Source organism: Canis lupus, chromosome 14 (assembly GCF_048164855.1).
Source record: "Canis lupus baileyi chromosome 14, mCanLup2.hap1, whole genome shotgun sequence".
Lineage (NCBI taxonomy): Eukaryota > Metazoa > Chordata > Mammalia > Carnivora > Canidae > Canis > Canis lupus.
This window is the reverse complement of record NC_132851.1, coordinates 42,804,582-42,830,365: the sequence shown is the minus strand read 5'-3', so window position 1 is coordinate 42,830,365 and position 25,784 is coordinate 42,804,582. Positions and strand designations below refer to the sequence as shown.

General features: G+C 52.9%; 3 protein-coding genes and 1 long non-coding RNA gene across 8 annotated transcripts; 1 reads left to right on the top strand and 3 right to left on the bottom strand.

Moving 5' to 3' along the window:
* Positions 1-78: 78 nt before the first annotated feature.
* On the bottom strand, positions 79-7,941 carry LOC140604022 (ral guanine nucleotide dissociation stimulator-like). Of its 2 annotated transcripts, none has more exons than XM_072774900.1 (8): positions 7,784-7,941; positions 7,190-7,297; positions 3,568-3,752; positions 3,036-3,229; positions 2,601-2,887; positions 1,608-1,823; positions 1,148-1,251; positions 79-647 (listed from the first exon to the last, which is right to left on the bottom strand). In XM_072774900.1, the coding sequence occupies exons 1-8, from the start codon at positions 7,919-7,921 to the stop codon at positions 554-556; spliced, it is 1,326 nt and encodes a 441-aa protein (XP_072631001.1). In that variant the 5' UTR covers positions 7,922-7,941; the 3' UTR covers positions 79-553. The 2 variants fall into 2 exon arrangements, with proteins under 2 accessions (XP_072631001.1, XP_072631002.1); XM_072774901.1 differs by lacking the exon at positions 79-647 and adding an exon at positions 672-837.
* A 3,908-nt stretch (positions 7,942-11,849) lies between these two features.
* LOC140604021 (uncharacterized) lies at positions 11,850-14,500 on the top strand. Its single transcript, XR_012007058.1, has 3 exons — positions 11,850-12,138; positions 12,685-12,782; positions 12,895-14,500. It is a non-coding gene; the product is annotated as an uncharacterized lncRNA (long non-coding RNA).
* Positions 14,252-17,027, bottom strand: LOC140604019 (ral guanine nucleotide dissociation stimulator-like). Of its 4 annotated transcripts, none has more exons than XM_072774896.1 (7): positions 16,518-17,027; positions 16,216-16,287; positions 15,943-16,098; positions 15,720-15,794; positions 15,141-15,173; positions 14,666-14,787; positions 14,252-14,476 (listed from the first exon to the last, which is right to left on the bottom strand). In XM_072774896.1, the coding sequence occupies exons 2-7, from the start codon at positions 16,249-16,251 to the stop codon at positions 14,398-14,400; spliced, it is 501 nt and encodes a 166-aa protein (XP_072630997.1). In that variant the 5' UTR covers positions 16,252-16,287; positions 16,518-17,027; the 3' UTR covers positions 14,252-14,397. The 4 variants fall into 4 exon arrangements, with proteins under 4 accessions (XP_072630997.1, XP_072630996.1, XP_072630999.1 ...); XM_072774895.1 differs by having other exon boundaries at positions 16,525-17,027; XM_072774898.1 differs by lacking the exon at positions 15,943-16,098.
* A 585-nt stretch (positions 17,028-17,612) lies between these two features.
* Positions 17,613-24,438, bottom strand: LOC140604018 (ral guanine nucleotide dissociation stimulator-like). The gene is made up of 7 exons (XM_072774894.1): positions 24,249-24,438; positions 23,655-23,762; positions 20,036-20,220; positions 19,504-19,697; positions 19,069-19,355; positions 18,077-18,292; positions 17,613-17,720 (listed from the first exon to the last, which is right to left on the bottom strand). The coding sequence occupies exons 1-7, from the start codon at positions 24,384-24,386 to the stop codon at positions 17,613-17,615; spliced, it is 1,236 nt and encodes a 411-aa protein (XP_072630995.1). The 5' UTR covers positions 24,387-24,438.
* Positions 24,439-25,784: the final 1,346 nt, after the last annotated feature.

Here is a 25,784-nt window from a genome sequence, read left to right as displayed (position 1 = left end):
GGCGCCCCCACACCCCGCCCACCTCCCCTTCCACCACCCATCTTTGACCTCACACCCTGGACATCGACCAGAAGCAGAGGGTAGCCGCAACGTCCTCCTTCAGCCTCCCGTGAGGGATTCCAGAACAACCTCAGCTCCAGCATTCACTCCCTGTGTGACCTGGAGCTTGCAGCCTGGCCTCCCTGAGCCTGGTTCCTCACTGGGAAAGGGGCGAATTCCAGCTCCCTCCCTCGGTCTCCCGAGGACCCAGGGTCCTATTCCTACCATCCCCGTTGGGGCCCTCATCCCATTCAAACCCCTCGCTGGGCGCAGGCCTGTCCTCTGGGCTCTCCAGTTCGGGAGAGGCCCCCATCGGGACCGGCTGGCGACAGGGAGCACGAGGGTCCAGCTCAGGGATCCTGGTTGAGCAGCAGCTGCTTTTCCACCCCTGGTGGATTTTCACCCCAGGCTGCGTCCACGTTCATGCCAAAGGCTTCACTCGCCGAAGGAATGCTCCGGGCCAGTCCCTAATTCAGTCACGTAGGACACCGTTGCTCCCACGCCGCCTCTCTTTCTATCCCAACACCTCCCATACTACCTTGAGAAGCAGGTTCCTGCTCTGGGGATTGTCCTGGGAACACAGTTTTTCAAATGCTTGAATCTTCTTCCTGAGGAGAGAGAAAGAAGGCAGGACGGATGTTGGAACACTAGGGTCGGGTTGAGGGCAGACCCTGTGATCTGAGACCTCGAAGGAGTTCAACTGCTGGATCAGGGTTTCCTTGGGTTCCTCTGAGCACTCAGGTCGTTGAAGGACACGGGAGGGAGCTCTTTGGAGGGTCATCCGGTGCATCCGATGCCCTATTAATTGAACGGCTCTGCTTTGGTCAGTTTTGGTTTCAATTGCGAAGAGACTCTAGTTGCTGTCATGTTCGCATCCAAAACCTTGTACCTCAGCTCAGCCCAGACTCCCCAAATGGGGACCTTTGGAGGCATGGTGGCCTCTTGGCCAGGAAGCCTGAGAAAATCCCCTGCCCGCCTGCCCACCCACATCCTGTTGTCATGGATTCCTGCCTCCTAGGAAGTCCAGGGTGACCGAGGAAGCCAGAAAGGACAGGCCTATGGGACATCTCTCATCGTTCATGGTCCTTCTGGAGCAAGGACCCCTCACCTGGAAACTTTGGCCCATGTGTTCTTCAGGCGGTGAATTGAGACACTCTGCAGAGCCGAGAGGATGGCGTGCAGGGAGGAGTAGTTCCGTAAGGTTCGGCAGGCCTGGGGAGGAAGAGCATGAGCTGTCAGGTGGCCAGCAGGAGCCCTGTCTGCTGGAGAGCTGCACTCTGCTCAGTGTCAGTCTCCTCTCCTGCATGAGACGGATGTGCAGGGGCCTACAGAAGGGCGCATGGAGGACCCCCCGAGGAGCCCTGCTGGGGAGAGGCGGCATTTCCCTTCCCTCCAAGGAAAGAGTCATGTGGGAACTGAGCATCCCAACATCAGGCCATGCAAGGGATGGGCAGCATGTTCCCGGGAAGAAGAACTCAGAGCAGAGACTTCAGCCTTGAGGAATGATCAAGGGAAGAGCAGTTGCCAGGCTCAGAAGAGCAGGTCAGCCGGGCCTCCCGTAGGCTGACCTTGGCCACCTTGATCCAGTGCTCCACCACCTCCGCCCTGTCCCGGGCCGTCATGCGTGCGTTGCCAAGGCAGGTGGTGATGACGCAGTTGGCCACGTTGTTGAACTGGGTGACGGTGGCACTGACTGTGCATGTCCGGTGCTCATATCCAGGCTCATTTCTCTTGGACCAGATGGAGCCCAGGCACTGTTGGGGCTGCACCTTCTTGAAAAGATCCTAGAGAATAGGGGGACGCTCGCTCACACAGCCATTGCACATGCAGGATTCATGTCCTACATAGGGGTCCCCTGTCAGAGCCGGGGCTCAGCCAGCACAGAAAGTGGCCTGACCCAGTTAGAGTCCCTGGACTGCCCTCCATTGCTCTTCCCTGAGGGAGCCCAGTGCAGGATGAACGAGGAGCAGGTACTGCCAGGGGGTGGTAGGGGGGCAGGAGGGCCTCTGTACCCTGATCATCCCCACTAACTTCAAGTTACAGGTGGCAGTTTAAGGGGGATCCTCAGGGGGCATCTTCCCCTCCCAGTGTTCATGCCCTGGCCCTCCTCCCCTCTCAGCAGCACATTCTCACAGAGTAGGGGACAGCCACACATTTGTCTGCCTCCCTGAACTTCGGTTTCCATTAGATGCCTAATAAGTGTGGGGTGCTCGGCCTCCAAGGCAGGTGCGTGGTGAGTCGTGGGCTCGGCCGCACACAGTGAGTTGCCCCCGCTGCCCGCCCAGGACCAGGGCCTGCCCCTTTACGTATCAGTTCTGGCTCATGTAATCGACACAGGGACTCTGGGTCAGTCCATCCCATGGTCTAGCTCCACAGTCTGCAGCTGGACAGTGAGAGCAAGGGTTTGAGGAACTGGACAGGGTGAGGTGGTTGGTAAGGGATGGAGCTGAGATCTGGACCCCGACCACACAAGTGCGCATCAGGGAAAGGCAGGACTGGGGCAGATGACAGCAGGAAGCAAGCCTGCCCCGGCCCCCCGGCCTGGGCGCCCCGCTGCTCACCGCGTCTATGGAGGTCAACTGCTCTGCCACCAGCTTGGGAGGGAAGGCCATGAGCCCAGGCTGCTCCTCATGCCGCTGGTGCGCGGGGGTTCCCCAGTGGCAGGTGGCCTCTGGGGCTGGAGGTGGCTCCGTCTTTGTGCTTAGGGAAGGAGTGTCAGTCCCCACGAAGGCTGGTGGTGGAACTGACTGCAGTTCAGGACCCGGTACACGTGAGGAAGGCACCAGCTCTTGTTTCAGGTCTGGAGGAGCCGACGGAGGAGACGCCGGAAGGAGCCGTGGAGCTGGCACTGGGACAGGATAAGGAGAATTGTTTGTCCACAGGGCTGACTTGCCCCATGTCCTTCCAGAAACAGGGCAGAGTCCATGGCCGATAGAGAAACACGCAGCCCCTGAACCCCATCCCAGATAGTCTGCCCAGCTTGCAATCCCCCTTACCCTCTGACTCTGCGTCTGCCTCCGTGAGCTGCAGAAGTTGCCGTGGCATCACGATAATGGGGGCATGGCAATACAGGGCATACAGGTTTGCCTGCACCCAGGACTCCTGTACATCGAAGCAGGCCCGGTGCAGGGACGGCCAGGTGTCCTGCAGATTGCGGTCAGGCCAGGTCCCCGAGATGGGAGAGAGGGTGCTGGGGAGAGTCAGGTGCGGAGCCGCATCAGAGCATGGCCTTTCATGCCATGTGGTACTCGCATAGCACCATTCTTTGTGTAGGGGTCCCCGAGAATGTCCTCAGCATGACTTCCAACCCCCCTGTCGCTGGCCTTGCAGTAGATGACCTGGTCATCCAGAAAACCTGTCTGAGTCTGGTGTTTCTACTTCTTCTCTCTTCTCAATGGCCAAGGGCCTCCTCTACTGCATCCTCCACGCACACCGGATTTGGGGCTTAGGTTTGTGGCAGATTGGTGAGTGGTCTGCTCGCCAAAGCTTCTGTTCTTGGCCCCAGTGGTGTATGGGGTGGTCACTCACCTAGAGAATTGCCGGCCCAGGACTCGTTGGGCTGTGGTGAACACTTGGTAGAGACAAGAAAGGACTGGGTTGATGATGAGGCTTCTGTCCTGGAAGGATGGCACCAAGGACTGTAGAAAATCATCCATTCTCCCTTCTCTGAGCGTCAGCATGGTCCTGGCCTCACTCACGGATAGGGTTGATTGCTTTTCACACCAGAGACACAAGGAGGGGCACTGTAGTCAGCCTCCAAACCGGGAACCACTGGGAAGATCAAGGTCTGGCGCCCCGCCCACAGACTCCCAACCCCTCAGAAAGTTGCACAGGACAAGGGACTCGAGTGCCCACACAGAAAAAGGTTCGAGGCTTCAAAGTACCACTGGTTTTAGAGAAGACATGGTAAAGCATTGGCCACTTCAACACGTTCTGTTAGCCGAGCAACAACAGCATTCCTCTCAACTACTAGCTCTTACGAAGACCAGGATGCCACAGAGTCTTCAGTTACATCCCAACTGCCACGAGAACACAGAGGCCTAGACCCTCAAATGCTGTTCAAGATCATATACATCGCAGGTGAGAAGAGACCAGAGCGTGGGCTGCATGGGGTTTCCCTTAAGCAGATGTGGCTTCGGCTGTTCCTGACCTAGGAGGAAGGCTCAAGGGAAAATTCCCTTCTCCTGCAGGGCCCAAGGGTGTCAGTTTTTTCTAGAGTAGGCTCTGGGCATGCCCTGATCCTCTCTGCGTGTGGATTGACCATGAATGGGGGCCTGCTCTCACTGCAGGCCTTTAATGGATGTGGTTGGTGGCCTGATCCCCTTCTGCTTGTCAGGGGAGATGGAGGAGTTGAACTCTTGGATGAGCACCTCATCCAAGCGTTCCTGGGTGGATCATTCCAAAAAGAGCCAGCTACTGGTGCCAGGAGGCATCAGAGGCCTTCCCCCTCATCTGGGGTTCCAGGTTATGGCAGGTCTAGCAACCCAAACAGTCTGTGGGGACACATAAGGTGCTCCTTGCAGGACCGCAGAGATGGCAAGAGAATGGCATTAGGTCAAAGGCCAGGGCCTTGAGAGTCTGAATGCCTGTGGCAGACGGCCCCATTGATGGAGGCCTACGAAGATCTATCAGGATACAGCTCATGAGCTGTTGGGCCTACAATGATCTGATGTGTTCTGAGAGACGACATGTTATTGAGAAACATATAGGGAGAAACTATGTAAACATTCGATATGAAAACATATAGGATGACTTCATCCCGCCCTTGCTTTTGTGTTAAATCACCCTCCCTAGTGTGATGATTTGGAAGGGCTCAGAGAAGGTCGGCAGGGACGGTGGAGCTGGCTTCTCCAAAGCATATCTGGGACTAGTAGGTGAAATAATAAAAACAGAAGACAGAAGATACTCTACATAGAAAACCCAAAAGCCTCCACCTCAAGATTTCTAGAACTCATACAGCAATTTGGTAGCGTGGCAGGGTACAAAATCAATGCCCAGAAATCAGTGGCATTTCTCTACACTACCAATGAGACTGAAGAAAGTGAACTTAAGGAGTCAATCCCATTTGCAATTGCACCCAAAAGCATAAGATACCTAGGAATAAACCTAACTAAAGAGGTAAAGGATCTATACCCTAAAAGCTACAGAACGCATCTGAAGGAAATAGAGGACGACACAAAGAGATGGAAAAATATTCCATGCTCATGGATTGGCAGAATTGATATTGTGAAAATGTCCATGTTACCCAGGGCAATTTACACGTTTAATGCAATCCCTATCAAAATACCGTGGCCTTTCTTCAGAGAGTTAGAACAAATTATTTTAAGGTTTGTGTGCAATCCGAAAAGACAGGGGAATCGCCAGGGGAATTTTAAAAAAGAAAACCATAGCTGGGGGCATCACAATGCCAGATTTCAGGGTGTACTACAAAGCTGTGGTCATCAAGACAGTGTGGTCCTGGCACAAAAACAGACACATAGATCAATGGAACAGAATAGAGAACCCAGAATTGGACCCTGAACTTTATGGTCAACTAATATTCGATAAGGAGGAAAGACGATCCACTGGAAGAAAGACAGTCTCTTCAATAAATGGTGCTGGGAAAATTGGACATCCACATGCAGAAGAATGAAACTAGACCACTCTCTTGCAGCAGACACAAAATTGAACTCAAAATGGATGAAAGATCTAAATGTGAGACAAGATTCCATCAAAATCCTAGAGGAGAACACAGGCAACACCCTTTTTGAACTCGGCCACAGTAACTTCTTGCAAGATACATCCACGAAGGCAAAAGAAATAAAAGCAAACGTGAACTATTGGGACTTCATCAAGATAAGAAGCTTTTACACAGCAAAGGATACAGTCAACAATACTCAAAGACAACCTACAGAGTGGGAGAAGAGATTTGCAAATGACGTATCAGATCAAGGGCTAGTTTCCTAGATCTATAAAGAACTTATTCAACTCAACAGCAAAGAAACAAACAATCCAATCATGAAATGGGCAAAAGACATGAAGAGAAATCTCACAGAGGAAGACACAGACGTGGCCAACACGCACATGAGAAAATGCTCTGCATCACTTGCCATCAGGGAAATACAAATCAAAGCCACAATGAGATACCACCTCGCCCCAGTGAGAATGGGGAAAATTCACAAAGCAGGAAACCACAAATGTTGGAGAGGATGTGGAGAAAAGGGAACCCTCTTACACTGTTGGTGGGAATGTGACCTGGTGCCGCCACTCTGGAAAAGTGTGTGGAGGTTCCTCAAAGAGTTAAAAACAGACCTGCCCTACGACCCTGCAATTGCAGTGTTGGGGATTTACCCCAAAGATACAGATGCAGTGAGACGCCTGGACACTTGCACCCTAATGTTCACAGCAACAATGTCCACAATAGCCAAACTGTGGAAGGAGCCTCAGTGTCCATCGAAAGATGAACGGATAAAGAAGCTGTGGTTTATGTATACAATGGAATATTCCTCAGCCATTAGAAATGACAAATACCCATCATTTGCTTCGACGTGGATGGAACTGGAGGGTATTATGCTGAGTGAAGTAAGTCAGTCGGAGAAGGACAAACAGTGTATGTTCTCATCCATTTGGGGAATATAAATAATAGTGAAAGGGAATATAAGGGAAGGGAGAAGAAATGTGTGGGAAATATCAGAAAGGGAGACAGAACACGAAGACTCCTAACTCTGGGAAAAGAGCTAGGGGTGGTGGAAGGGGAGGAGGGCAGGCAGGGGGTGTGGGTGAGTGGGTGACGGTCACTGAGGGGGGCACTCGACGGATGAGCACTGGGTGTTATTCTGTATGTTGGCAAACTGAACACCAATAAAAACAACTTTATTATAAAAAAAAAAAACAGAAGTAGAATGCAAAGATACTCATGGCTTTGGGAAAACAAAACAAAACAAAGCCCTCCAATTCCTCAAAACATGAACTATATCCTGCACCACTCCAACACAGGTGAAGAGTGTCCTCCCACATCCCACGTAGCTGGAGGCTAGGCGTAGAGGTTCAGATCTCTCTGCGGTTGGGCCTGTGGGACACTCATGTGGACACACTAGGGGAGGGCCCCAGCTTTCTCTCCTCATTTGTGTGGGGGCCATATTTCTGGGGTGAGCCCTCTTCCGTTTCTTACCTCAGAGCAGCACCGATCCCTGTTTGTCGGGAGCACCAGATCATTGTCTAGGGAGCTGGAATAGTTGAAGCCAGAGACCATCTCTTCGAAGACCTCCTGGGTGCAGCTCTGCAAATAGAGTGCCCCGTAAATACAGGGCCAAGAGACCTTAGGGTCCTCCCGCGACATCACCCCCAGGGGACACCTGCATTAGAAACCACGTTCTCCTGTTCAGGCCAGAGGGGCAGCTGTGGAGACATCTGGCAAGGAGGAAGCCAGATGAAAGAGGCTCTTGGGCTCATGACTCCCATACTGGGAGTTGAGCTTGGTCCCCAGGACTCCCCTTCTCATCTGCCTGCTATGGCCTGGGGTCTGAACATCAAAGGTGTGTCAGGCTGCCAACAGCTGGCAGCTGGTTTGTGCCCAGAAGGGCATGTTCCTCTCCTCGGTCCCCTCTACACTCGCACACACACATACACACACACACCCAGACACACTCACACACGCATAAACACACAGACACACACACAAGGAGGTGGCAGAGGTGGGAGCCCGCTCAGCTGAGATCACAGTGTGCCTGCTCTCCAGTGGCCTCCCCAGGTTGCCTTGTTGTACCTGTTGAGGTCTCCTGCCACATAAGCAGAAACGTCGGAGAAGAGGGCGGAGCTGACGTCGACAGCTACGTGAACATCTCTCACTCTGGACTCTCCAGAGCCCAGAGCAACTCAAAGTAGGACAACAGCAAGAGGACATCTTGTTCTCTCAACCGTCTCCAGTAAAGTGAGCGGTTGTGGAATGCAGGTGCCTGGTCACCAGAGTTCCAAATCAGTTGCAGGCCTGTCACCAAGGAAGTGACATCACTTTTTCAAGATACTGGGACCTGGGCCCCTTCCTCCAGTCAGCCCTATCCAGAGCCCCTTCTTGGCAGATGAATGCTTACCCCATGCCATCCCCTTAGCTTTACATCATGTGCCAAGAAATGCCATAGACACAACCCACTGAACATGCAATGAGGTCTACCCGTGAGGACACGGAGCTGAATTCAGACCTTTATTTCTGAGTTTTCTCAGTGCTATGTCATACCTAACCCACTGGGTCTCTCAAATAGTTCACAGTTTCCCAACCTGCACTGTGGAGATCAGCCTGGAATCTCCTAGAATCTACTTCCTAGGCACATCACCAGGGGTCTATGCATGATATTTATAAGGCGTGTGGGCTGGTACCCAGTGTATCTGAAGCACAGATATACGGATGGAAGATTGACCAGAAGGGGTGGGATGAGCCATGGAGCACCGCTTGGCAGAGGCCTGGGCTCCAGCAATGGAATATCACAATAGCAGGTTCCTCTGGCCTCATTTGGATGGGCGCACCACGATGTGGTGGTAACGCTCCAGGAGCCAGACAGGGTCTGAGGCTAGGACTTCCAGTACTATGTTGACTAGCAGTGGTGAGAGTGGACATCCCTGTCTCATTCCTGGTCTTAGGGGAAAGGCTCCCAGTGCTTCCCCATTGAGAATGATATTTGCTGTGGGCTCTTGGTAGATGGCTCTTAAGAGTTAAGGAGTGTCCCCACCGTCCCTACACTCTGAAGAGTTTTCATCAGGAATGGAGGCGGTATTTTGTCAAATGCTTTCTCTGCATCTATGGAGAAGATCCCATGGTTCTTGTTTTTTCTCTTGCTGATATGACCAATCACATTGATTGCTTTAGAGTGTTGAACCAGCCTTGCATCCCGGGCATAAATCCCACTTGGTCATGGTGAACAATCCTCTTAATGTCGCATTGGATCCTATTGGCTAGTATCTTGTTGAGAATGTTTCCGTCCATGTTCATCGGGGATATGGGTCTATAATTCTCCTTTCTGCTGGGTTCGTTGTCTAGTTTTGGAATCAAGGCGATGCTTGCCTCAGAGAACGAGTTTGGAAGTACCCCGTCTCTTTCTATCATTCCGAACGGCTTTAGTAGAATAGGTATGGTTTCTCCTTTCACGTTTGACAGAATTCCCCAGGGAAGCCTTCTGGCCTTGGACTTTTGTGTCTTGGGAGGTTTTTGATGACGGCTTCAATTTCCTCCCTGGTTATTGGCCTGTCAGGTTTTCTATTTCTTTCTGTTCCAGTTTTGGTCGTTTGTGGTTTCCCAGAAATGCGTCTATTTCTTCTATATTGTCTAATTTATTGGTGTATTGCTGCTCATGATATGTTTTTTAAAATGGTTTGTGTTTCCTTGGTGTTGGTGGTCATCTCTCCTTTGTCATTCATGATTTCATTAATTCGTGGCTTTTCTCTCTTCTTTTTAATAAGGCTGGCTCATGGTTTATCTATGTTCTTAATTTTTTCAAAGAACCAACTCCTTGTTTTGTTGATCTGTTCCACAGGTCTTCTGGTCTCTATTTCATTAAGTTCTGGTCGAATCTTTATTAACACTCTTCTTCTGCTGGGTGTAGTTTCTATTTGCTTTTTTGTCTCCAGCTCCTTTCCATGCAAGGTTAGCTTTTGTACTTGAGTGCTTTCCAGTTTTTGGATGGATGCTTGCATTGCGATGTATTTGCCCCTCAGGCTGCTTTTGCTGTATCCCAAAGATTGTGACCGGTTGTATCTTCATTCTCATTGGCTTCCGTGAATCTTTTTAGTTCTTCTCCAATTTCCTGCTTGAGCCTTCCATCTTTCAGCAGGATGGTCCTTAACCTCCCCGTGTTTGAAATCCTTCCAAACTTCTTCTTGTGATTTAGTTCTAATTTCAAAGCATTATGGTGCCAAAATAGGCAGGGGACGATCCCAATCTTTTGGTATCGGTTCAGGCCTGATTTGTGACCCAGTATGTGGTCTATTCTGGAGAAAGTTCCATGCGCAGTTGAGAAAAATGTGTATTCAGTTAGTCTGATGTAAATTTCTGCAAATATCTGTGAAATCCATCTCGTCCGGTCTATCATTTAAAGCTCTGGTTTCTTTGGAGATGTTGTGCTTACAAGATCTGTGGATCGTAGAAAGCGCTACATTCAAGTCACCAAGAGTAAGTGTATCGTTATCTCAGTATGTCTTAACTTTGGTTACTAACTGGCTGATATACTTGGCAGCACCCACATTCGGGGCATAAATATTGATGATTGTTAGGTCTTCTTGTTGGGTCGATCCTTTAAGTATGATATAGTGTCCCTCTTCATCTCTTCCTACAGTCTTGGGGTTAAACTTTAGTTTATCTGATATAAGGATGGCTACCCCTGCTTACTTTTGAGGACCATTTGAATGGTACATGGTTCTTCACCCATTCATTTTCAGGCTGTAGGTGTTTGCCCCAAATGAGTCTCATGGATCCCTGGGTGGCTCAGCAGTTTGGCACCTGCCTTTGGCCTAGGGCGCGATCCTGGATTCCCGGGATCGAGTCCCACGTCCGGCTCCTGGCCTGGAGCCTGCTTCTCTCTCCTCCTGTGTCTCTGCCTCTCTCTCTCTCTCTATGTCCATCATCAATCAATCAATCTTAAAAAAATAAAAATGAAATGAGTCTCTTGTAGACAGCAAATAGGTAGGTCTTGCTTTTTCATCCAGTCTGAAACCCTGCACCTTTTGATGGGCTCATTAAGTCCATTCCCGTTCAGAGTTAGTATTGAAAGATAGGAATTTAGTGTCATCATGATACCTATGCAGTCCCTGTTTTAGTGGATTGTTTCCTTGGACCTCCTCTTTCTATTACAGAGTCCCCCTTTGTATTTCTTGCAGAGCCGGCTTGGTGGTCACATATTCTTTCAGTTCCTGCCTATCTTGGAAGCTCTTGATCTCTCCTTCTATTCTGGATGAGAGCCGTGCTGGATATAGTAATCTCGGCTGCAGGTTCATCTCATTTAGGATCCTGAATGCATCCTGCCGGCCCTTTCTGGCCTGTCAGGTCTCTCTGGAGAGGTCTGCTGTTAATCTCATATTTCTACCCATAAAAGTCAGAGATCTCTTGTCTCTTGCTGCTTTAAGTATCTTCTCTTTCTCTTTGGAATTTGCAAGTTTCAGTATTCAATGTCGAGGTGTTGACTGGTTTTTATTCCTTTTGGGGTGGAATCTCTTCATTTCCTGGATCTGAATGCCTGTTTCCCTTCCCAAGTGAGGAAAGTTCTGAGCTATGATTTGTTCAAATGCATGTCTGGACCTCTGTCCCTTGTGGTGCCCTCGGGAACCCCAAGGAAATGGAGATTTTTCCTTTTGAGGCTGTCATTTTTTTCCCTTCACCGATCCTCATGATCTTTTAAATGTTTTTATCTTTTTTTCCTCAGTTTCCCTCTTTGCCTTCAACTTGTCTTCTATGTCTCTCACTCGTTCTTCTACCTCATGAACCCTCGTCTTTAGGACCTCTAGTTTGGATTGCATCTCATTTAACTGATTTCTAATTTCTGCCTGGTGACCTCTAAAATCTGCAGTCATGAAGTCTCTTGAATCCTTTCCGCTTTTTTCTAGAGACACCAGTAGCTTTATAATTATGCTTCTGAATTGGCTTTCTGACGTTGAATTGTAATCCAAATTCTGTAACTCAGTGAGAAAGAGGAATGTTCCTGAGTCTCACTTTTGAGGTTAGTTTTTCCTTCAGTCATTTTGCTCAGTGCAGAGTGGCCAGAAACAAGTTGTATTGGGAAAAGGAGAAAAGAGCAGAAAAAAAGGAAAGAAGAAGAAGAGGGAGGAGGAGGAGGGGGAGGAAGAGGAGGAGGACGTGGAGGAGAAGAGAAAAAACGGAGGGGAAGCAAACAGAAAACCAAAAGCCAGGGGGCGTATCCTCTGAATCTATGTACTGTAACCCCCTCGACTTCCCCTGGACCTTTGCAGTGCTGTTTGGGCAATAACAGGCTTTTCTGCTGTCCTTCTAGGTGGTCTTCTGGTGGCAGGTCCTGCTGTGCTGTTTCTAAGGAATGAGAACCTGGGGGAGCTGCGCAGGCCCCTGCCAGGTGCACGGCAAAGTGGGAGCTGTTCATCCTGTGAGGTCCCTGCTCATCCCAGGTACAAGGTGACCCCAGGAGGAACCACTGTGGCGGCAGCCAGCTCCCCAGCCCTGGAGTCAGCTCCCGCAGTAGCTACCTCAGCTCCCAGTCTCCAGGGGCCTGGATGCTCCGGGGGCAGGGCCGTGGACCTGCACAACTTGGATCCCCCTGGGCAGGAACATCCTCCTCTCCTGGGCCTTTGGGCTTTGCCTGTCCCGGGTGGAAGCCAGGTCCTGGGCTGTGCCCCTAGTACCCTGGGCGCTGGGACCTGCGTTGCTGGAATCCGCACTCGGGGCCCTGGGGCCCCCTGCAGCCCTTTAGGCATCTTGGCCGCGGGGTGGGGGCTCCCCCTGGGCGCAGGTGCTCTGTTAGTGCCCCCGGGAGCCTGAGGGCCTCCCCACCCTCCTGGGATCCTGCCAAACTCATTGGAACTCATGCTCCTCGGGGGCGGGGGGGCTCTCCTGCCCTGGGGGCCTCGCCCTGGAGCCTCAGCCTGGTTCTTCGGGGGGCCTCCCCTTGTTGGCTTTTTTATTTGTTTACTTTTTCCCCATCTTCCGACCTTCAGAGAAGCGCCAAATCTTCTCACTGCGGCCTTCCAGCTACTCTCTATTTAAATCTCAGGCCGAATTCATAGGTTTTCAGGATGATGCTAAAGTTATCTAGGTAAGTTGGGGGGGGCAGGTGACCTGCAGACCCTCTTCTTCCACCCCCTTGCCCCCTGCCCCATTCGTATGGTAATTGATAGGAATATATTTATTGCCATTTGATCCTTCAGGTCATCAGCTTGGTGGCATTGCCCTCACGGAAGTCCCTGAATGCTCCTCTCTCATTCATCATCTATCAACGATCCAGACAGCAAAGGCTCATGAGCCCCCATGACATAACCGAAGTATAAGACCTAAGGGGTCAGGCTCAGTTAGCGATTCCAGACAAGACAGTCTAAGTGTGTACACTGAGCCTGAGTGTGCAAGCTGCTGAATGTCTGGGACCACGGACATCAGAACAACAAAGACCTGTCTCGCAGGGAGATTGTGTGGGTTTCTGCGGCCGAACCATTATTCTGGCAAGGGGGAGCCGATGTCTGACCCATCAGGTCCAAGCAGGGAAGAGCGGCCACTAGGCCCTCGACCAAGAAACTGGGGCCATCAGGGAATTGCTGCTTTCAAGAGAGCTGCCCAGGGAGGTACAGGGAGGCAGGAGATCTTAGCTCAGGAGTCAGCACAGGAGTTCATGGAACCTGGCCCAGGTGTGGCCTTCATGTACACAAATATCTCTCCCCCTCATGCACACCAAGAGGGAAAAGGACGTCAGAGATCACGGTCAAGGACCCAGGAGGATTCCAGGCTTGGTCAGGGGTGAAGTTGGAACCCGAGAGCGAGACTGAGGATGGAAGCCGTGCCTGCCCTGAGGTCATCCACTAATGATCTTCCCCTGGCCTCATGCCGTCCATGTGCAGCACAGGGTCTCTTTACGTGTGTGCCCACTTTGGTGTTGATGCAATTGCAGAGGTTGACCTAGACGACTCCACGCTCCGAATAATGGGAATGGCAAACCCGAAACCCAAGCCAAAAGAATCCACATCAGAAGAAGTGGCAAGACAAAGTCCTCCTTCCTTGAAAGTGTACAAAGGGAGCCCCTGTCCTGGGCAGGAGAGGGTCCTGGCGGGCGGTCCCCTTCAGGACCCCCAGGTCAGGGGTGTTGCTGTTCCTGGGGAAGTCCCTGCACCCTCTGAATATCAGCAGCTCTGAGGGGTGTCTCTGCTGTCTGCCCAAGTTCCTGACACTGTCCTCTGGGGAAGGGGGCCTGGGGATGCACTTCAGGAGCTGGGAGGAGGCTGGATCCTCTACTTCTTCCCACATACAGGAGCTGGGGACTCTGTAAGATTTCTCCTATAAAATGAGCACAAGAGGGTCGCCTGGTGGCTCAGTGTCGGGGCCTCTGCCTCTGTCTCAGATCCTGACCCTGGAGCCCTGGGTTTCAGGCCCATGACCGACCCCCCACACGGAGCCCGCCTCTGTCTGTCCCTCGTCAATAAAGAAAACAATATCTGGATGGAAAAGATAGAAAATGACTATGAGACCTTTTGATTCTCTTAGATTCCAACAGGAAGCAAAAGACCCAAACGACTCCTGGACAGTAAAGCGGCTTTAATATCACAACATTGAAATCTTCCATTTATGAGTTAAGACCATGACATATCATCCTCCCAATAGAAGAGGCGGGAGGAAGTGGTGTCGCACAGACGGGCCCCGTCCCCTTGAGGCCCCTGCACCTCGGCTCAGGCCTGAGGGTGACTGCGGCCGGCTCCTCCTGTCTGGTGGCCGGCTCGGGGCTCCAGCTGGCAGGACAGGGTGTAGCTGAGGACAGAGGGACACGTGTGAGTTGAGCAGGAGCTTCAGGTCCGGAGTCTCCCCTGGGATTTCCAAGGAGCTGGAGCCTGGAGCCCCAGCAGCAGGGCTGGAGGCCGCCCCGGGAGCCAAAGGAGAAGGATCCCTGAGGGGCCCCTGAGCAGGCCGCCCTCCCGCCCTCAGCCCTGGGGGCCTCACCTCTCCTCCTCGCTGAGCCACGTCCCAGACTGGAACCAGGCCCGGAACGGCTGCTCGGGCTCGATGCGGTACCGATCCGCGGCCACCTGGAGCAGCAGGATCTCGGTCAGGACTCGGTACTCCTGGGCCCGGAGAGAGGACGGGGGCATGAGGAGCCTGGGGGCGGCGAGGCCTTCGGGGGCTGCGCCCGGGGACAGGGGCCCGGGGCTGGTCTCTGACACGTGGCGACCCCCCATCCTGCACACTCCTCCCGTCCCAGCTGGTTCTCAGAGGGGAGCCCACCCGGCCCAGCCCTGGCCAGGTGTCCCTGATGGCCGCGCCTCTGGCCTGGCCAACTGCGGGGACTTTCCCTTTCTCAGGGAACCGTCCCCGACAATGTGACAATGAGGGGATGGAGGCCCGGCGTGGTGCTCCCGGGGACCCCTCTGACAGCCCCAGCCTCCCCCTCCGTGCGGGAGCTCAGAGAGAGCCTCACCTTGTTCTTCTTCCGGTGGTTGACCTCATTGCCCTGGAAAGCAGACAAGCACAGTCCATCGGGGAGAGGCCTCGGGTGCTACTGGGTGCCGCTACCCACCCCCACTCACGCCCTAGGGCCAGGCACACAGGGGCCAGGACACCCCGGTGACAGGCCTGCGATCCAGGCCAGGCCCCGGGTCCAGGGAAAGGAGACCTGGCGGGGAGGGAGCGGATCTGGCGTCCCGGAGCACAGGAGGGGAGGCCAAAGCCTCAGGTGGGCAGGAGATGCGAGGCTCGCTAAGGGCCCGCTCAGGCCGGGGACCCTGACGTCACTCGGCCCCCACAGGCTGAGGCCCACCCAGCCTGACCTCGGCCGCTTGGCATTCGGGCCGCAGACTCGATCTCGGGACCCGTGACCTAGGTGCAGCCTCCCTCACTCCTCCCAGCCCTGGGCCCTGGACCCGCGCTCCCAGGGCAGCGGGGAGCCTTTCAGGAGGGGAGACTTGCCAAGGACGGAGAGCTCGGGGCTCGGCTCAGGGGCCCTGTGCTCCCCCACATCAGGACTCTGGCCCCCCGTCCCAGCCCCGGGCCCACGCACCTCCAGGTACTCCTCCATGGCAGTATCCAGCATGAAGAGCTCGGTGAGGAAGGAGCCCAGGAAGGGGACGACACCCTGTGTCGGGGCGGGGAAGGAATGAGGCCCTGCTCTCGGGTCCCCGGGGTCCCTCCCTGGGACAGGTCAGCACCCCGGCCCGCCCGCCCCAGCTCCCACGTGGTGCACACCAGGACCCTTGGGGCCTCCCCTGGGCTCCCCCCCTCACCCTCCCACAACACCAGAGTCCTCCTAAGCGCGTCAAGGGCGAGCTGTAGGACATCGGGGTGTAGGTGCTCCGGGCCCTGCCACCACTGACACATTGTTTCCAGCTGTATAGACCCTCCTCCGGGTCACCTCGAAAGAAGGGTTGTCGAAGCTGTGGCTACGGGAGGCAGAGCTGGAGTTGGACGGCCCCACCTGCCTTGATTTGGGGCCTTCCAGCTCTCCGGGGAGAACCCTCTCCTCTGGGCTCGAGGCCACGGATCCGGGGCTCGCTCACCTGCTGCTGCTGCCGCCTCTTCCATGCTGTCTGCATGTTGATCCCCAGGGCTCCAAGCTTAGCCGGCCGGTCCTGTAGGGCCAAGGACAAGTTCCTCAAGACCGTGATCACCTCGGGCCACTACTCCCACCGAACTTTCTTTTTTCTTTTCTTTTTATGTATATATTTATTTCTAATGCTGTTCATTTTGCCAACATATAGAATAACACCCAGTGCTCATGCCATCAGGTGCCCCTCCCAGTGCCCGTCACCCAGGCGCCCCCACACCCCGCCCACCTCCCCTTCCACCACCCATCTTTGACCTCACACCCTGGACATCGACCAGAAGCAGAGGGTAGCCGCGACGTCCTCCTTCAGCCTCCCGTGAGGGATTCCAGAACAACCTCAGCTCCAGCATTCACTCCCTGTGTGACCTGGAGCTTGCAGCCTGGCCTCCCTGAGCCTGGTTCCTCACTGGGAAAGGGGCGAATTCCAGCTCCCTCCCTCGGTCTCCCGAGGACCCAGGGTCCTATTCCTACCATCCCCGTTGGGGCCCTCATCCCATTCAAACCCCTCGCTGGGCGCAGGCCTGTCCTCTGGGCTCTCCAGTTCGGGAGAGGCCCCCATCGGGACCGGCTGGCGACAGGGAGCGCGAGGGTCCAGCTCAGGGATCCTGGTTGAGCAGCAGCTGCTTTTCCACCCCTGGTGGATTTTCACCCCAGGCTGCGTCCACGTTCATGCCAAAGGCTTCACTCGCCGAAGGAATGCTCCGGGCCAGTCCCTAATTCAGTCACGTAGGACACCGTTGCTCCCACGCCGCCTCTCTTTCTATCCCAACACCTCCCATACTACCTTGAGAAGCAGGTTCCTGCTCTGGGGATTGTCCTGGGAGCACAGTTTTTCAAATGCTTGAATCTTCTTCCTGAGGAGAGAGAAAGAAGGCAGGACGGATGTTGGAACACTAGGGTCGGGTTGAGGGCAGACCCTGTGATCTGAGACCTCGAAGGAGTTCAACTGCTGGATCAGGGTTTCCTTGGGTTCCTCTGAGCACTCAGGTCGTTGAAGGACACGGGAGGGAGCTCTTTGGAGGGTCATCCGGTGCATCCGATGCCCTATTAATTGAACGGCTCTGCTTTGGTCAGTTTTGGTTTCAATTGCGAAGAGACTCTAGTTGCTGTCATGTTCGCATCCAAAACCTTGTACCTCAGCTCAGCCCAGACTCCCCAAATGGGGACCTTTGGAGGCATGGTGGCCTCTTGGCCAGGAAGCCTGAGAAAATCCCCTGCCCGCCTGCCCACCCACATCCTGTTGTCATGGATTCCTGCCTCCTAGGAAGTCCAGGGTGACCGAGGAAGCCAGAAAGGACAGGCCTATGGGACATCTCTCATCGTTCATGGTCCTTCTGGAGCAAGGACCCCTCACCTGGAAACTTTGGCCCATGTGTTCTTCAGGCGGTGAATTGAGACACTCTGCAGAGCCGAGAGGATGGCGTGCAGGGAGGAGTAGTTCCGTAAGGTTCGGCAGGCCTGGGGAGGAAGAGCATGAGCTGTCAGGTGGCCAGCAGGAGCCCTGTGTGCTGGAGAGCTGCACTCTGCTCAGTGTCAGTCTCCTCTCCTGCATGAGACGGATGTGCAGGGGCCTACAGAAGGGCGCATGGAGGACCCCCCGAGGAGCCCTGCTGGGGAGAGGCGGCATTTCCCTTCCCTCCAAGGAAAGAGTCATGTGGGAACTGAGCATCCCAACATCAGGCCATGCAAGGGATGGGCAGCATGTTCCCGGGAAGAAGAACTCAGAGCAGAGACTTCAGCCTTGAGGAATGATCAAGGGAAGAGCAGTTGCCAGGCTCAGAAGAGCAGGTCAGCCGGGCCTCCCGTAGGCTGACCTTGGCCACCTTGATCCAGTGCTCCACCACCTCCGCCCTGTCCCGGGCCGTCATGCGTGCGTTGCCAAGGCAGGTGGTGATGACGCAGTTGGCCACGTTGTTGAACTGGGTGACGGTGGCACTGACTGTGCATGTCCGGTGCTCATATCCAGGCTCATTTCTCTTGGACCAGATGGAGCCCAGGCACTGTTGGGGCTGCACCTTCTTGAAAAGATCCTAGAGAATAGGGGGACGCTCGCTCACACAGCCATTGCACATGCAGGATTCATGTCCTACATAGGGGTCCCCTGTCAGAGCCGGGGCTCAGCCAGCACAGAAAGGGCCTGACCCAGTTAGAGTCCCTGGACTGCCCTCCATTGCTCTTCCCTGAGGGAGCCCAGTGCAGGATGAACGAGGAGCAGGTACTGCCAGGGGGTGGTAGGGGGGCAGGAGGGCCTCTGTACCCTGATCATCCCCACTAACTTCAAGTTACAGGTGGCAGTTTAAGGGGGATCCTCAGGGGGCATCTTCCCCTCCCAGTGTTCATGCCCTGGCCCTCCTCCCCTCTCAGCAGCACATTCTCACAGAGTAGGGGACAGCCACACATTTGTCTGCCTCCCTGAACTTCGGTTTCCATTAGATGCCTAATAAGTGTGGGGTGCTCGGCCTCCAAGGCAGGTGCGTGGTGAGTCGTGGGCTCGGCCGCACACAGTGAGTTGCCCCCGCTGCCCGCCCAGGACCAGGGCCTGCCCCTTTACGTATCAGTTCTGGCTCATGTAATCGACACAGGGACTCTGGGTCAGTCCATCCCATGGTCTAGCTCCACAGTCTGCAGCTGGACAGTGAGAGCAAGGGTTTGAGGAACTGGACAGGGTGAGGTGGTTGGTAAGGGATGGAGCTGAGATCTGGACCCCGACCACACAAGTGCGCATCAGGGAAAGGCAGGACTGGGGCAGATGACAGCAGGAAGCAAGCCTGCCCCGGCCCCCCGGCCTGGGCGCCCCGCTGCTCACCGCGTCTATGGAGGTCAACTGCTCTGCCACCAGCTTGGGAGGGAAGGCCATGAGCCCAGGCTGCTCCTCATGCCGCTGGTGCGCAGGGGTTCCCCAGTGGCAGGTGGCCTCTGGGGCTGGAGGTGGCTCCGTCTTTGTGCTTAGGGAAGGAGTGTCAGGCCCCACGAAGGCTGGTGGTGGAACTGACTGCAGTTCAGGACCCGGTACTCGTGAGGAAGGCACCAGCTCTTGTTTCAGGTCTGGAGGAGCCGACGGAGGAGACGCCGGAAGGAGCCGTGGAGCTGGCACTGGGACAGGATAAGGAGAAATGTTTGTCCACAGGGCTGACTTGCCCCATGTCCTTCCAGAAACAGGGCAGAGTCCATGGCCGATAGAGAAACACGCAGCCCCTGAACCCCATCCCAGATAGTCTGCCCAGCTTGCAATCCCCCTTACCCTCTGACTCTGCGTCTGCCTCCGTGAGCTGCAGAAGTTGCCGTGGCATCACGATAATGGGGGCATGGCAATACAGGGCATACAGGTTTGCCTGCACCCAGGACTCCTGTACATCGAAGCAGGCCCGGTGCAGGGACGGCCAGGTGTCCTGCAGATTGCGGTCAGGCCAGGTCCCCGAGATGGGAGAGAGGGTGCTGGGGAGAGTCAGGTGCGGAGCCGCATCAGAGCATGGCCTTTCATGCCATGTGGTACTCGCATAGCACCATTCTTTGTGTAGGGGTCCCCGAGAATGTCCTCAGCATGACTTCCAACCCCCCTGTCGCTGGCCTTGCAGGAGATGACCTGGTCATCCAGAAAACCTGTCTGAGTCTGGTGTTTCTACTTCTTCTCTCTTCTCAATGGCCAAGGGCCTCCTCTACTGCATCCTCCACGCACACCGGATTTGGGGCTGAGGTTTGTGGCAGATTGGTGAGTGGTCTGCTCGCCAAAGCTTCTGTTCTTGGCCCCAGTGGTGTATGGGGTGGTCACTCACCTAGAGAATTGCTGGCCCAGGACTCGTTGGGCTGTGGTGAACACTTGGTAGAGACAAGAAAGGACTGGGTTGATGATGAGGCTTCTGTCCTGGAAGGATGGCACCAAGGACTGTAGAAAATCATCCATTCTCCCTTCTCTGAGCGTCAGCATGGTCCTGGCCTCACTCACGGATAGGGTTGATTGCTTTTCACACCAGAGACACAAGGAGGGGCACTGTAGTCAGCCTCCAAACCGGGAACCACTGGGAAGATCAAGGTCTGGCGCCCCGCCCACAGACTCCCAACCCCTCAGAAAGTTGCACAGGACAAGGGACTCGAGTGCCCACACAGAAAAAGGTTCGAGGCTTCAAAGTACCACTGGTTTTAGAGAAGACATGGTAAAGCATTGGCCACTTCAACACGTTCTGTTAGCCGAGCAACAACAGCATTCCTCTCAACTACTAGCTCTTACGAAGACCAGGATGCCACAGAGTCTTCAGTTACATCCCAACTGCCACGAGAACACAGAGGCCTAGACCCTCAAATGCTGTTCAAGTTCATATACATTGCGGGTGAGAAGAGACCAGAGCGTGGGCTGCATGGGGTTTCCCTTAAGCGGATGTGGCTTCGGCTGTCCCTGACCTAGGAGGAAGGCTCAAGGGAAAATTCCCTTCTCCTGCAGGGCCCAAGGGTGTCAGTTTTTTCTAGAGTAGGCTCTGGGCATGCCCTGATCCTCTCTGCGTGTGGATTGACCATGAATGGGGGCCTGCTCTCACTGCAGGCCTTTAATGGATGTGGTTGGTGGCCTGATCCCCTTCTGCTTGTCAGGGGAGATGGAGGAGTTGAACTCTTGGATGAGCACCTCATCCAAGCGTTCCTGGGTGGATCATTCCAAAAAGAGCCAGCTACTGGTGCCAGGAGGCATCAGAGGCCTTCCCCCTCATCTGGGGTTCCAGGTTATGGCAGGTCTAGCAACCCAAACAGTCTGTGGGGACACATAAGGTGCTCCTTGCAGGACCGCAGAGATGGCAAGAGAATGGCATTAGGTCAAAGGCCAGGGCCTTGAGAGTCTGAATGCCTGTGGCAGACGGCCCCATTGATGGAGGCCTACGAAGATCTATCAGGATACAGCTCATGAGCTGTTGGGCCTACAATGATCTGATGTGTTCTGAGAGACGACATGTTATTGAGAAACATATAGGGAGAAACTATGTAAACATTCGATATGAAAACATATAGGATGGCTTCATCCCGCCCTTGCTTTTGTGTTAAATCACCCTCCTTAGTGTGATGATTTGGAAGGGCTCAGAGAAGGTCGGCAGGGACGGTGGAGCTGGCTTCTCCAAAGCATATCTGGGACTAGTAGGTGAAATAATAAAAACAGAAGACAGAAGATACTCTACATAGAAAACCCAAAAGCCTCCACCTCAAGATTGCTAGAACTCATACAGCAATTTGGTAGCGTGGCAGGGTACAAAATCAATGCCCAGAAATCAGTGGCATTTCTCTACACTACCAATGAGACTGAAGAAAGTGAACTTAAGGAGTCAATCCCATTTGCAATTGCACCCAAAAGCATAAGATACCTAGGAATAAACCTAACTAAAGAGGTAAAGGATCTATACCCTAAAAACTACAGAACGCATCTGAAGGAAATAGAGGACGACACAAAGAGATGGAAAAATATTCCATGCTCATGGATTGGCAGAATTGATATTGTGAAAATGTCCATGTTACCCAGGGCAATGTACACGTTTAATGCAATCCCTATCAAAATACCGTGGCCTTTCTTCAGAGAGTTAGAACAAATTATTTTAAGGTTTGTGTGCAATCCGAAAAGACAGGGGAATCGCCAGGGGAATTTTAAAAAAGAAAACCATATCTGGGGGCATCACAATGCCAGATTTCAGGGTGTACTACAAAGCTGTGGTCATCAAGACAGTGTGGTCCTGGCACAAAAACAGACACATAGATCAATGGAACAGAATAGAGAACCCAGAAGTGGACCCTGAACTTTATGGTCAACTAATATTCGATAAGGAGGAAAGACGATCCACTGGAAGAAAGACAGTCTCTTCAATAAATGGTGCTGGGAAAATTGGACATCCACATGCAGAAGAATGAAACTAGACCACTCTCTTGCAGCAGACACAAAATTGAACTCAAAATGGATGAAAGATCTAAATGTGAGACAAGATTCCATCAAAATCCTAGAGGAGAACACAGGCAACACCCTTTTTGAACTCGGCCACAGTAACTTCTTGCAAGATACATCCACGAAGGCCAAAGAAATAAAAGCAAACGTGAACTATTGGGACTTCATCAAGATAAGAAGCTTTTGCACAGCAAAGGATACAGTCAACAATACTCAAAGACAACCTACAGAGTGGGAGAAGAGATTTGCAAATGACGTATCAGATCAAGGGCTAGTTTCCTAGATCTATAAAGAACTTATTCAACTCAACAGCAAAGAAACAAACAATCCAATCATGAAATGGGCAAAAGACATGAAGAGAAATCTCACAGAGGAAGACACAGACGTGGCCAACACGCACATGAGAAAATGCTCTGCATCACTTGCCATCAGGGAAATACAAATCAAAGCCACAATGAGATACCACCTCGCCCCAGTGAGAATGGGGAAAATTCACAAAGCAGGAAACCACAAATGTTGGAGAGGATGTGGAGAAAAGGGAACCCTCTTACACTGTTGGTGGGAATGTGACCTGGTGCCGCCACTCTGGAAAAGTGTGTGGAGGTTCCTCAAAGAGTTAAAAACAGACCTGCCCTACAACCCTGCAATTGCAGTGTTGGGGATTTACCCCAAAGATACAGATGCAGTGAGACGCCTGGACACTTGCACCCTAATGTTCACAGCAACAATGTCCACAATAGCCAAACTGTGGAAGGAGCCTCAGTGTCCATCGAAAGATGAACGGATAAAGAAGCTGTGGTTTATGTATACAATGGAATATTCCTCAGCCATTAGAAATGACAAATACCCATCATTTGCTTCGACGTGGATGGAACTGGAGGGTATTATGCTGAGTGAAGTAAGTCAGTCGGAGAAGGACAAACAGTGTATGTTCTCATCCATTTGGGGAATATAAATAATAGTGAAAGGGAATATAAGGGAAGGGAGAAGAAATGTGTGGGAAATATCAGAAAGGGAGACAGAACACGAAGACTCCTAACTCTGGGAAAAGAGCTAGGGGTGGTGGAAGGGGAGGAGGGCAGGGGGTGTGGGTGAGTGGGTGACGGTCACTGAGGGGGGCACTCGACGGATGAGCACTGGGTGTTATTCTGTATGTTGGCAAACTGAACACCAATAAAAACAACTTTATTATAAAAAAAAAAAAACAGAAGTAGAATGCAAAGATCCTCATGGCTTTGGGAAAACAAAACAAAACAAAGCCCTCCAATTCCTCAAAACATGAACTATATCCTGCACCACTCCAACACAGGTGAAGAGTGTCCTCCCACATCCCACGTAGCTGGAGGCTAGGCGTAGAGGTTCAGATCTCTCTGCGGTTGGGCCTGTGGGACACTCATGTGGACACACTAGGGGAGGGCCCCAGCTTTCTCTCCTCATTCGTGTGGGGGCCATATTTCTGGGGTGAGCCCTCTTCCGTTTCTTACCTCAGAGCAGCACCGATCCCTGTTTGTCGGGAGCACCAGATCATTGTCTAGGGAGCTGGAATAGTTGAAGCCAGAGACCATCTCTTCCAAGACCTCCTGGGTGCAGCTCTGCAAATAGAGTGCCCCGTAAATACAGGGCCAAGAGACCTTAGGGTCCTCCCGCGACATCACCCCCAGGGGACACCTGCATTAGAAACCACGTTCTCCTGTTCAGGCCAGAGGGGCAGCTGTGGAGACATCTGGCAAGGAGGAAGCCAGATGAAAGAGGCTCTTGGGCTCATGACTCCCATACTGGGAGTTGAGCTTGGTCCCCAGGACTCCCCTTCTCATCTGCCTGCTATGGCCTGGGGTCTGAACATCAAAGGTGTGTCAGGCTGCCAACAGCTGGCAGCTGGTTTGTGCCCAGAAGGGCATGTTCCTCTCCTCGGTCCCCTCTACACTCGCACACACACATACACACACACACCCAGACACACTCACACACGCATAAACACACAGACACACACACAAGGAGGTGGCAGAGGTGGGAGCCCGCTCAGCTGAGATCACAGTGTGCCTGCTCTCCAGTGGCCTCCCCAGGTTGCCTTGTTGTACCTGTTGAGGTCTCCTGCCACATAAGCAGAAACGTCGGAGAAGAGGGCCGAGCTGACGTCGACAGCTACGTGAACATCTCTCACTCTGGACTCTCCAGAGCCCAGAGCAACTCAAAGTAGGACAACAGCAAGAGGACATCTTGTTCTCTCAACCGTCTCCAGTAAAGTGAGCGGTTGTGGAATGCAGGTGCCTGGTCACCAGAGTTCCAAATCAGTTGCAGGCCTGTCACCAAGGAAGTGACATCACTTTTTCAAGATACTGGGACCTGGGCCCCTTCCTCCAGTCAGCCCTATCCAGAGCCCCTTCTTGGCAGATGAATGCTTACCCCATGCCATCCCCTTAGCTTTACATCATGTGCCAAGAAATGCCATAGACACAACCCACTGAACATGCAATGAGGTCTACCCGTGAGGACACGGAGCTGAATTCAGACCTTTATTTCTGAGTTTTCTCAGTGCTATGTCATACCTAACCCACTGGGTCTCTCAAATAGTTCACAGTTTCCCAACCTGCACTGTGGAGATCAGCCTGGAATCTCCTAGAATCTACTTCCTAGGCACATCACCAGGGGTCTATGCATGATATTTATAAGGCGTGTGGGCTGGTACCCAGTGTATCTGAAGCACAGATATACGGATGGAAGATTGACCAGAAGGGGTGGGATGAGCCATGGAGCACCGCTTGGCAGAGGCCTGGGCTCCAGCAATGGAATATCACAATAGCAGGTTCCTCTGGCCTCATTTCGATGGGCGCACCACGATGTGGTGGTAACGCTCCAGGAGCCAGACAGGGTCTGAGGCTAGGACTTCCAGTACTATGTTGACTAGCAGTGGTGAGAGTGGACATCCCTGTCTCATTCCTGGTCTTAGGGGAAAGGCTCCCAGTGCTTCCCCATTGAGAATGATATTTGCTGTGGGCTCTTGGTAGATGGCTCTTAAGAGTTAAGGAGTGTCCCCACCGTCCCTACACTCTGAAGAGTTTTCATCAGGAATGGAGGCGGTATTTTGTCAAATGCTTTCTCTGCATCTATGGAGAAGATCCCATGGTTCTTGTTTTTTCTCTTGCTGATATGACCAATCACATTGATTGCTTTAGAGTGTTGAACCAGCCTTGCATCCCGGGCATAAATCCCACTTGGTCATGGTGAACAATCCTCTTAATGTCGCATTGGATCCTATTGGCTAGTATCTTGTTGAGAATGTTTCCGTCCATGTTCATCGGGGATATGGGTCTATAATTCTCCTTTCTGCTGGGTTCGTTGTCTAGTTTTGGAATCAAGGCGATGCTGGCCTCAGAGAACGAGTTTGGAAGTACCCCGTCTCTTTCTATCATTCCGAACGGCTTTAGTAGAATAGGTATGGTTTCTCCTTTCACGTTTGACAGAATTCCCCAGGGAAGCCCTCTGGCCTTGGACTTTTGTGTCTTGGGAGGTTTTTGATGACGGCTTCAATTTCCTCCCTGGTTATTGGCCTGTCAGGTTTTCTATTTCTTTCTGTTCCAGTTTTGGTCGTTTGTGGTTTCCCAGAAATGCGTCTA